The 12,092-nt window shown below is 40.5% G+C and overlaps 1 protein-coding gene across 5 annotated transcripts in view; it reads right to left on the bottom strand.

The window, feature by feature from the left end:
• INPP5A (inositol polyphosphate-5-phosphatase A) overlaps positions 1-12,092 on the bottom strand; it is a 485,401-nt gene that overhangs the window by 197,262 nt on the left and 276,047 nt on the right. For all 5 annotated transcript variants that reach the window (XM_073546403.1, XM_073546401.1, XM_073546399.1 and 2 more), the window contains one exon: positions 1,152-1,204. In XM_073546403.1, the coding sequence (XP_073402504.1) occupies positions 1,152-1,204 (53 nt within the window). The remainder of the gene's footprint in view (positions 1-1,151; positions 1,205-12,092) is intronic.

The raw sequence follows: 12,092 nt of genomic DNA, 5'->3' as shown, positions 1-12,092 counted from the left end.
CCCAATGAGACGAAGGAGAAATTGCTCTGCCTGATTTTATATGTAACATTGTGATTTTACTACTAATCAATGTGACCTCACCTCATTGCTGCTGCTCCTGAGTGCTCCCCCACGCTTCTGGGATGCTACATAAGAGAACATGAATGAATAGATTGTGTCTTGCCATATATGACAGGCAACCGTAAGGATGATCACAATCTGTGAGTTGGTATGATGTACCACCCTCCATCTACACTGCCTGTCGGAAAGGAGAACAGAGCACCAAACCTGCACAGTGACTGTGATGATCTTGGTCAGAGGGGTGGCTTGCATAAAGAGCAAGAAACAAGCTCCACCCCATGATCAATGATGTGGGGTCCCAAATGGGAGAGGGGACACTCAGGAGCAGCAGCAGTGCTGTGATGTAAGGTCTCAGTAAGTAGAAAAATGACAATGTTACAGAAAAAAAAACAGAGTGGGATATGAGCATTTATAGTTTTAGATAAAGTAGATTTGTTTTCTCTCTGGGGGCGCTCCTTTAATTTACACAACCTCAGAACCTTAGCTAGTTCGCTACACGTTTTTGCACAGCATTTTTTTGGTCTTGTTTATAGACAAAAACAGATTTGTAAAGATACATAAATACCAAAATTGATTTCTGCTAGTATAGTCACCTGTTTGCCTAGTAAGGACATAGACACAAAGGGTTTTTAAATTTAGAAATTAGCTCTCCTTCAGCCTCCTACAGTTTTCAGTCTGCACTGTAGTTCATGCGGCATGGATTTTACTGCACAAATTCAAAATAAAAAAATCCAAGCCGCGGTAAAAGTAGTGTCAATTCTTGAGACTGTTTTTCGAGGTGGTGCGCCACTCACAGTTTAGCCTCATTTAAGAGGGCTAATCACTGTGTGGCACAAACTGAAAATCTGCCTTAGAAATCCGAGCGTGATTGGTGGCAATTATTAATCGTTTGGTTACAATTATAACAAGGACATGAACCAGACTATTCCATAAAAGCGCTACATACATATTTTTTTTTTTTTATCACTTTCTATCCCTGATCTATTCAGCCACAAGAACATTGATGTGAATTACTTAGTTCTTAAACAGGTCCTCAATCACATAGCCTGAATGTTACATTACGTGCGCGCGAGAAATCTCACAGAACGTACCAGTCAGTAATACACCATCGCGTTCGAATAAAGCCTTTTCTAGATGATTTGCTCTGAAAGATAAACACAATACAAAAGTGGATTTTAATACACAGAAAGGCAGCTGTGTCACTAATGAGAAAAACAGTAAGGCGATATTAATTTCACAACTGAGAGAGTAGGCAGGCGTGATTAGGTCTCTAAGGCAGACTATCTGCACAGTAACACGTCCCGTATATTGTGCCGATGATTAATGGTGATCTGAGTGTAGTGCATATAAACAAATCACAGTTTTCACTCCAAGCCATCATTCACCGATCTTACGGCACGCCTGTGTCGTGTAAGTGAAGGGATCGTCACAGGCCGGATTTTGTGTCTTCAGAGTAGAAATTTTTTTTTTTTTTTTTATTAGAAAAACTTCACATTGATTTACACAACATTACTCTCATCCAAATCTGTTTTTAACCCCATCATGACCGACAATTTTTACTGTTTTTTCTCTTTTTACCCCCCCCCCCCAAGAGCCTTATCCTTGTTGGACTCCAGTGTATAATAAAGACATAAATGAACCTGAGCGAATAGAGGAGAGCGACCAAGGTTTTTAAATGAATGGGGGAACGGAGGTACTTAGGTTATCAAATTCAAAATTATTCAGTTTGGAAAAAAAACAAAGGCTTAAGAGTGATCTTATTACAATGTCAATGAGATCTGTATAAGGCTGTGTTTACACCTAGGCCTGCAACGACGACCAGTGATCATCATGTACATCTATAGGAAAGAAGGTTTCGTCATCACAGGCTGATTATTATATGCATATAAATTATAAATTTTAGTCCAAAACCGTTTCAACTGAAGGTCACAATTCGCTCAAGTGGCTCAAGGGCAAGAAGTGTATATCAGAGTATATCAGAGGTTAAATAAACAATTCTTTATTTGAAAATCACATAAGACAGATTAAAACAAAATGCCTCATGTCAAAGAAGAGGACGCAGTGCAATAGTTCACAGGGAGAAGATAGGCGAAACGTGCGTCGGGGTGAGGGACACAGCTCAAATCCCAGCTCTTACGGTTCCTACCAGGTAAATCTTGAACATATGCATGGTGATTCACACACTCATAGACAGGCACTTCGTTCTTATGGGTGTACCCTTTCCCATATTTAAGTACATGGTGGAAAAATGTTTTATGATGTCCTTTTATTTAGGTAAATATATGCACTAGTATGAATCATAATATGGTACTAACCCAATGTGCTGCAATTTACTATTATGTTTTGTTTATCCATGGCACTGTGCTGTTTCCTGGAGATTGATCAAGTATGCAAATCTATTTGACTGCATGGGGATTTATACATTATTTTTTTGATCCATATGCATTGTAGCACTGTCATGCAGTCGGCTCAATGATTTTGACCCCATGGCTTTATAACATCTACAATAACGTTTAACAGAATGCACATGGCTTTGTGATATCTTTTGTATTTTCTTGCATACAGTGGCTTGATTTGGGCACCACAAGGTCGGTCTCCATGAGGTCACACAGCTGCTTTAACCCCTTTACCCCCAAGGATGGTTTGCATGTTAATGACCGGGCCAATTTTTACAATTCTGACCACTGTCCCTTTATGAGGTAATAACTTTGGAACACTTCAATGGATCCCGATGATTCTGAGAAGGTTTTCTCATGATATATTGTACTTCAGGATAGTGATAAAAAGTCTTTTATATGACTTGCGTTTGTGAAAGAAAAACGAAAACGAAATTTGGCGAAAATTTCGCAATTTTCCAACTTTGAATTTTCATGCCCTTATATTACACAAAATACTTAAGCAACATTTCCCACATGTTTACTTTACATCAGCACAATTTTGGAACCAAAATTGTTATTTCTTAGGAAGTTACAAGGGTTAAAAGTTAAACAGCGAATTCTCATTTTTACACCTTTTTTTGGGGGGTCTATATGATAGAAAATACCCAAAAGTGACACCATTCTAAAAACTGCACCCCTCAAGGTGCTCAAAACCACATTCAAAAAGTTTATTAACCCTTCTGGTGCTTCACAGGAATTTTTGGATTTTTTTTAAAAATGAACATTTAACTTTTTTCACAAAAATCCAGAGAACACATTGCTGATTGTTTTGGTCACTTTTGAATGTTGGCTGTGCTTTCACTCTTGTGGTAGCATGAGACAGACTCTCCAACCCACATAAGTGGCTCAGGTAGTGCAGCTCATCCAGGATGGTACATCAATGCGAGCTGTGGCAAGAAGGTTTGCTGTGTGTCAGTGTAGTGTCCAGAGGCTGGAGGCACTACCAGGAGACAGGCCAGTACACCAGGAGATGTGGGGAGGCAGCAGGAGGGCAACAACCCAGCAGCAGGACCGATACCTCCACCTTTGCGCAAGGAGGAACAGGAGGAGCACTGCCAAAGCCCTGCAAAATGAACTCCAGCAGGCCACAAATGTGCATGTGTCTGCACAAATGGTTAGAAACTGACTCCATGAGGATGGTCTGAGTGCCCAACGTCCAAAGATGGGGTTGTGCTCACAGCCCAGCACAGTGCAGGACGCTTGGCATTTGCCAAAGAACACCAGGATTGGCAAATTTGCCACTGGCGCCCTGTGCTCTTCACAGATGAAAGCAGGTTCACACTGAGCACATGTGACAAACGTGTCAGTCTGGAGACTTTGTGAAGAGCGATCTGCTGCCTGCAACATCTTCAGCATGACGGGTTTGACAGTGGGTAAGTAATGGTGTGGTATTTCTTTGGAGGGCTGCACAGCCATCATGTGCTCATCAGAGGTAGCCTGACTGCCATTAGGTACCGAGATGAGATCCTCAGACCCCTTGTTAGACCATATGCTGGTGCGGTTGGCCCTGGGTTCCTCCTAATGCAGGACAATGCCAGACATCATGTGGCTGGAGTGTATCAGCAGTTCCTGCAAGATGAAAGAAATTGAAGTTATGGACAGGACTGCCCATTCTCCAAACCAGAATCCGGGACATCATGTCTCGCTCCATCCATCGTCACGTTTGACCACAGACTGTCCAGGAGTTGGCGGATGCTTTAGTCCAGGTCTGGAAGGAGATCTCTCAGGAGACCATCTGCTGCCTCATCAGGAGCATGCCCAGGCATTGTAGGGAGGTCATAGAGGCACATGGAGGCCACACACACTACTGAGCATCTTTTCCTTGTAATGAGGCATTTCCACTGAAGTTGGATCAGCCTGTAATTTGATTTTCCACTTTGATTTTGAGTATCATTCCAAATCCAGACCGCCATGGGATATTCATTTTCATTGATAATTGCTATGATTTATTGTTCTGAACACATTCCACTATGCAATGAATAAAAATTTGCAACTGGAGTATTTCATTCAGAGATATCTAGGATGTGGTATTTTAGAGTTCCCTTTATTTTTTTGAGCAGTGTGTGTGTATATATATGTGGCAAAAATTAAGAGACCACTTTCACATGTTCAGTTTGTCTGATTTTTCTCTTTATAGGTATATTTTTCAGTAAAATGTAAATTGTTCTTTTAGTCTATAAACATCTGACAACATGTCTGCGAATTTCCAAGCAATAAATTTTGTATTTTTTCTGACAAATAAAAATGGTCAAAATTGAAAAAAAAAACCCCAGTGTTTTCAGACCTCAAATAATGCAAAGAAAACATTCATAATCATTTAGAAACAACAATACTAATGTTTTAACTCAGGAAGAGTTCTGAAATCAATATTTTGTGGAATAACCATGATTTTTTTAAAAAAAAGCTTTCATGCGTCTTAGCATGGTAGCCACCAGCCTTTCACACTGCTTCTGGTGAAATGTAAGCAGTTCTTCTTTGTTTGATGGCTTGTGACTATCCATCATCCTCTTTATTACATTCCAGAGGTTTTCAATGGGGTTCAGGTCTGGACAATGGGCTGCCCATGACAGGGTTTTGATGTGGTGGTCTCTTAATTTTTTCCAGAGCTGTGTGTATATATATATATATATATATATATATATATATATATATATATATATATATATATTTTATTGGTTTGTGTTATAATTATTTTACGTGATGGATCTGTACGTTTTCATGGCTTATTGCATTTTTGGGAGAATTTCAGCAACAAACAAAATTTCTATCAGTTTATATGTTTTCCTTAAGAAAATGGGTATCAGTATCTTCTGCTGGTCTGTCACTCTGCTCCTCCCACATCTCCATAGACTTCAATAGGTATCCATAATCTAATCCCTAAGTGAACTTTCAGTTCATCTTGATCAAGATAGAATTGAGCTGTTTTTTGTTTCTTCACAGAGGAAAATGTTGAATTTTGGAGGCAGGGAAGGATAAGCATCTCTTAAGTGAAGGTACCCTGTAAACTGTGAGCCCTCGCGGGCAGGGTCCCCTCTCCTTCTGTACTTGTGTGTCCCTTGTCTTACACATGTTTATTATACTTGTCTATATTTCCCCTTTTCACTTGTAAAAGTGCCATGGAATAAATGGTGCTATATAAATGCATAATAATAAAATACACTTCTCTGATGAAATATATGACAAAGCGTCATATATTAGCTTGTACCATGTAATCATGCAAGTCTCTTGGAACAGTTACAGTTTAGTTTTTTTTTTTTTTTAAACAGGTTTAATTCTAAAATTAAACATGCAAATTTTAAGACAATTTGCATATTTAATTTCAATGAGGCACATGCATGGCTTAAAAGTCGCCTCACTCTGACATGCCAGGCTTGGCTTGTCACTCTGCATAAGGAGAAATGTTACCCCTTAGACCCCCATTCTAAAATTACAAAATGTTTTATTCCAGTTATCCATGTCCTCAGATTCCAGTCGTGTTACTCAGTTCCTATATTTACTGTTGATGACCATGAATGGACTAAGGATATAGTAATTCCGTCACTATGATTAATAACCTTTTTCACATTTGTACATTTTGTACTCTGGTCTACGCCTCGAAGCACAAAAAAACAAACAAATCTTCCAACACTTTACAAACACATTATACTGCCAGTCTTATCAGCGTCCATGAAAGCAAAATATGTGAACCTTGACACAAAAACAGCCAGGACTCAATATTCTTATCGGAAACAAAATATCAGCCGATTTAAAAGTCATTTCATATTGATTGAAAGAATAAATAGACGCCAATTTGGAGACACCTTTCAATGCTATTCCAATTTTAGTTTGGCAAATGACTGATTCATATGGGCTGATCGAGAATATTGGCTCACATCTACATGTATATATTAAGAATTACAGGAGTTATAATTATATGATGTGTACTGCAGCATAATGGAGAGAAAACCTGACTGCTCGGAATGAAATATAAAGCAAAAGGATTTATTAAAAAAAAGTTATATTATTCATACATAATATGTATATATATATATACATACACACATACATACACAAATATACACACACACATTATATTATATATATATATATATATATATATATATATATATATATATATATATATATATACACACACACACACACACACACATACATACACACACACATACAGACCAAAAGTTTGGACACACCTTCTCATTCAAAGAGTTTTCTTTATTTTCATGACTATGAAAATTGTAGATTCACTCTGAAGGCATCAAAACTATGAATTAACACATGTGGAATTATATAATTAACAAAAAAGTGTGAAACAACTGAAAATATGTCTTATATTCTAGGTTCTTCAAAGTAGCCACCATTTGCTTTGATTACTGCTTTGCACACTCTTGGCATTCTCTTGATGAGCTTCAAGAGGTATTCACCAGAAACAGTTTTCACTTCACAGGTGTGCCCTGTCAGGTTTAATAAGTGGGAATTCTTGCCTTATAAATGAGGTTGGGACCATCAGTTGTGTTGTGCAGAAGTCTGGTGGATACACAGCTGATAGTCCTACTGAATAGACTGTTTGAATTTGTATTATGGCAAGAAAAAAGCAGCTAAGAAAAATGAGTGGCCATCATTACTTTAAGAAATGAAGGTCAGTCAGTCCGAAAAATTGGGAAAACTTTGAAAGTGTCCCCAAGTGCATTGGCAAAAACCATCAAGCACTACAAAGAAACTGGCTCACATGAGGACCGCCCCCGGAAAGAAAGACCAAGGAGTCACCTCTGCTGCAGAGGATAAGTTCATCCGAGTCACCAGCCTCAGAAATCGCAGGTTAACAGCAGCTCAGATTAGAGACCAGGTCAACGCCACACAGAGTTCTAGCAGCAGACACATCTCTACAACAACTGTTAAGAGGAGACTTTTGCTGGCCACCTTAGAAGTCTCCAGAGCCTGCTCTCAAACCATTTCCTAGTGCTTTTTGAAGTGTGTTTTGGGTCATTGTCCTGCTGGAAGACCCATGACCTCTGAGGGAGACCCAGCTTTCTCACACTGGGCCCTACATTATGCTGCAAAATTTGTTGGTAGTCTTCAGACTTCATAATGCCATGCACACAGTCAAGTAGTCCAGTGCCAGAGGCAGCAAAGCAACTCCAAAACATTAGGGAACCTCCGCCATGTTTGACTGTAGGGACCGTGTTCTTTTTTTAATGCCTCTTTTTTTCTCCTGTAAACTCTATGTTGATGCCTTTGCCCAAAAAGCTCTACTTTTATCTCATCTGACCAGAGAACATTCTTTCAAAAGACTGGCTTTTTTATGTCTCGGGGTAAGAAGTGGGATCTTCCTGGGTCTCCTACCATACAGTCCCTTTTCATTCAGATGCCGACGGATAGTACGGGTTGACACTGTTGTATCCTCGGACTGCAGGGCAGCTTGAACTTGTTTGGATGTTAGTCCAGGTTCTATATCCAACATCAGCACAATCTTGCGTTGAAATCTCTTGTCAATTTTTCTTTTCCGTCCACATCTAGGGAGGTTAGCCACAGTGCCATGGGCTTTAAACTTCTCGATGACACTGCGCACGGTAGACACAGGAATATTCAGGTCTTTGGAGATGGACTTGTAGCCTTGAGGTTGCTCATGCTTCATCACAATTTGGTCTCTCAAGTCCTCAGACAGTTCTTTGGTCTTCTTTCTTTTCTCCATGCTCAATGTGGTACACACAAGGACACAGGACAGAGGTTGAGTCAACTTTAATCCATGTCAACTGGCTGCAAGTGTGATTTAGTTATTGCCAACACCTGTTAGGTGCCACAGGTAAGTTACAGGTGCTGTTAATTACACAAATTAGAGAAGCATCGCATGATTTTTCGAACAGTGCCAATACTTTCGTCCACCCTCTTTTTTATGTTTGGTGTGGAATTATATCCAATTTGGCTTTAGGACAATTCTTTTTGTGTTTTTTCATTTACAGTAAGACAAATTAAATGAAGATAACACCAAAGAATTTGTGTTTGCAATCATTTTCAGGAAGAAACGGAGTATTATCTGACAAAATTGCAGGGGTGTCAATACTTTTGGCCACAACTGTATGTATGCGTATATGTGTATATATATATATATATATATATATATATATATATATATATATATTCCTCAAGATGAAAGCAGCACATCAAAAGAATCTAATCTATTTCTTGGCAATGAACGTTTTTGTGAGAAATTCACTTTTTCGTCTAAAAAATATGCTATGGATATACTCCTGGTAAACATGGAATTTTTACAAGAATAAATTGTGTCTCTTAATGCTAGTGTTGCTGATATTGAAAATAAAATAAGACATTTTGGGCATGGAGGTGTTTGACAAACTTAAGGAGACTGTTACTACACGTTTAAATAACATAAAAGAGGATCAAGAGGAGGTGAAGAGGCGTAAGTGGACTAAAGACACTGAAGATTATCGTGTGGGTAAAGTTTATGTCAAGCTCACGCCTTGGCTGAATGGCGCAAGCCGGGGGTTGTGGTCCCACTGTGCCACAAACCAGACTACCCTGGAAGGGGCGTGACTACGACAGCTACCTCGGTCTTCACTGGAGCCTCTGATGGTGAGGTCAGGCTTGTGCGGCAGGTAGCTGTCGGGTGCCACTCCAAGGTGGTGTCTGGCTGTGGCTGCTGTTCCCGCTCGGGGACAAGTCACTTGGACAGGTGCTATAGACAGGCAGGCAGGTAGACACGACAGGCACGGCTGAGACACTGGGCAAGCGGGCACGGCTTGGAGACACTGGGCAAGCGGGCACGGCTGGGAGACACTGGGCAAGCGGGCACGGCTTGGAGACACTGGGCAGGTAGGTGATGGCTTGAGACACAGGGCAAGCAGGAGTGGTATATGAGAGAACAGGTTTGGACTTGTTCACACAGGAGGTGCAGGTAGGCGGAGCCGCAGGAGTGTGGAGTAGGCTGGGCTCCTAGGGAGAGCGGCTAGGGAGCCGTGCAGGCAGAGCGGCTAGGGAGCCGTGCAGGCAGAGCGGCTAGGGAGCCGTGCAGGCAGAGCGGCTAGGGAGCCGTGCAGGCAGAGCGGCTAGGGAGCCGTGCAGGCAGAGCGGCTAGGGAGCCGTGCAGGCAGAGCGGCTAGGGAGCCGTGCAGGCAGAGCGGCTAGGGAGCCGTGCAGGCAGAGCGGCTAGGGAGCCGTGCAGGCAGTGCTGCGAGGGTGCAGATGCAAAGACAGAGAGGACACAAGGAAAGACAGCAGGGAAGGAAGCCACGGACAAGGAGACTGACAGACAGAGGTAAGGCTGAGTTCAGACAGAGACACAGGGACAAAGACACAAGGACCAGGATATTCTGCCTCCTGGCAGGCGGACAGAGAAATGCTAGGCAAGGTACCAAGACACAGGAATACGCAGTAAGAGCCTTTAGAGAAGGCAAGACATAGGACAGGGCCTGGCTGGCTCAGCAGCAAGGAGCTAACTGAGTTTAGACATTGCACAGGCCATGTTTCAGTGGCTGTGGCAGGGTTAAATAGTCCAGGGCTCTAGGTAATTGGTCAGGGACCCATTATCCAGGTGCACCCTGACTGCATAAGAACCAGAGAGTTCAGGCGCCGCACCCCTATACACACTGTCAGGAAACATGGAGAGCAAGCAGGAAAACAAGAGGCATAGCACATGGAGCTCAGGGCTGGCAACAGACAGAATTCACAGCATGGCTTGAAGCAGAAAGTAAGTTGGTGTGCGGGGGATGGGAGGCCATGCAGTGATGCCAGCAGGGTTGTTACAGTTTACAAATGGCAAACGGAACCAAAGAGAAATTATAAAGAAAGTTCCTAATATATCAGGTTATTATCAAGTCACAAAATCTGCTAAAAAGGTCTTTTTTTCTTTTAAATACTTGCGATTTTTCTAGAAACAAAGAAACGCAATCTGGAGGAATGTATCGGAGGACCAGAAGAGGAGGGTGGAAACATCACCGCGGACAAAAAAGACAGACGCCAGAGAGTACGAACCAATCCTACAAGACCAGCAGCGAACAAGAAAAAGGATCAGACCTTATGGTAAATCTCTCAAGTAGATCATTATCTAATGATGAAATTACAGTTTTATCAAAGGGACTGTCTTTTAGTCCAAGTAGTCACATTGACTGGTTTAATAAGAAAAGGAATTGTTTCGATTTTTTAGACAGATTAACCTAAAACACTGGTTTTCTGATCCTAAGAATTCAAAAGAGGTCATGGTCAAGGATGTGAATATGGGTAGCATTGATACTGTGAATAATGATGCAGGCATATTTGAATTACATAAATATAATGTTGTCTAACAAAAGTGATTTTATTCCAGCAAATAATGTAACTGCTATTGAAGCATTTATTACAGCTGTAAAAAAAAAAAAAAAAAGGTGTGGAGTTATTTAAAGAAAGTCATACTATGGATAGATTTAAGCATCCCAATATGAGTGCTGCCGAATATAAGGCTCTGATTCAGTTGTCACAGGACGACAGCATCACCATTAAGTCAGCAGACAAGGGTGGTGCTGTCGTTGTTATGAATAGTAATAGTAATATTCATGTAATGGAAGTTAGGAGACAACTGTCGGATGTTGGAGTCTATAGGAAACTGGACTGTGACCCCAAATTTCAGATTATGGGGAAGATTAAAATGATCCTAAATAAAAGCTTTTTGTGACAAATTAATTGATGAAGATTTACATAAATATCTGTTGGTGGATAATCCGATCACACCAATTATATATTACCAAAAATCCACTAGTCTTTGATAAATCCACCCGGACGCCCTATAGTGTCGGGTAGGGGCTCAATTTTTAATCATATTGGGATTTTTTTGGAAAAAATATTAAGCCCTTTCAGCCGACATACTAAATCGTACATACTGGACACAACAGATATTTTGTGTAAATTACGGTAGGTGGGATACGATTGCAGAAAGATGTGATCCTTGTATCATTTGATGTAGTTTCGGTGTATACATCAATCAGCCATGAATTAGGCCTTAAGTCAGTAGACAGGGCCTTGAATAACACTGAGTTTACATTTCTACAAAAAAACTTATTAATTTTATTGGAATTGTTATTGTGCAATAATTATTTTTTATTTGAAGATGACTATTTTATCCAATTGAGAGGGACCGCCATGGGTGCCAACATGTTGCCCGCTTATGCAAATTTGGTCATGGCAGCCATGGAGGAGGACTTCATCTATGTGTCCCACCACTTTGATCATGTGCTCGGGTGGTGGAGATACATAGATTATGTCCTCCTACTTTGGTACAATGGTGGAGTTGGAGACCTTTCATGGGTTTTTGAACTCCATTAATGATGACATAAAATTTACTATGGTTTATTCAGAAACGGACATCCAGTTTTTGGATATTTTGATCAAGTGGAAGGATGACAGATTGGAAACAGATTTATGTGAAATCCACTGCTAAAAATAACTTACTTTGTTATGACAGTCACCACCCAAGAAAAATGGTGGAATCCTTTCCATTTAGTCAATTACTCCGGATAAGGAGAATTGAGAGTCTGATGTTATGGATCAGACTCACAATATGATCATTACATTTTTATATATATATATATATATATATATATATATATA

Source organism: Dendrobates tinctorius, unplaced genomic scaffold, assembly GCF_039654945.1.
Source record: "Dendrobates tinctorius isolate UK_male_01 unplaced genomic scaffold, ASM3965494v1 ptg000147l, whole genome shotgun sequence".
Lineage (NCBI taxonomy): Eukaryota > Metazoa > Chordata > Amphibia > Anura > Dendrobatidae > Dendrobates > Dendrobates tinctorius.
Note: the sequence above shows the minus strand (reverse complement) of the source record. Positions and strands in the feature narration are given on the sequence as shown.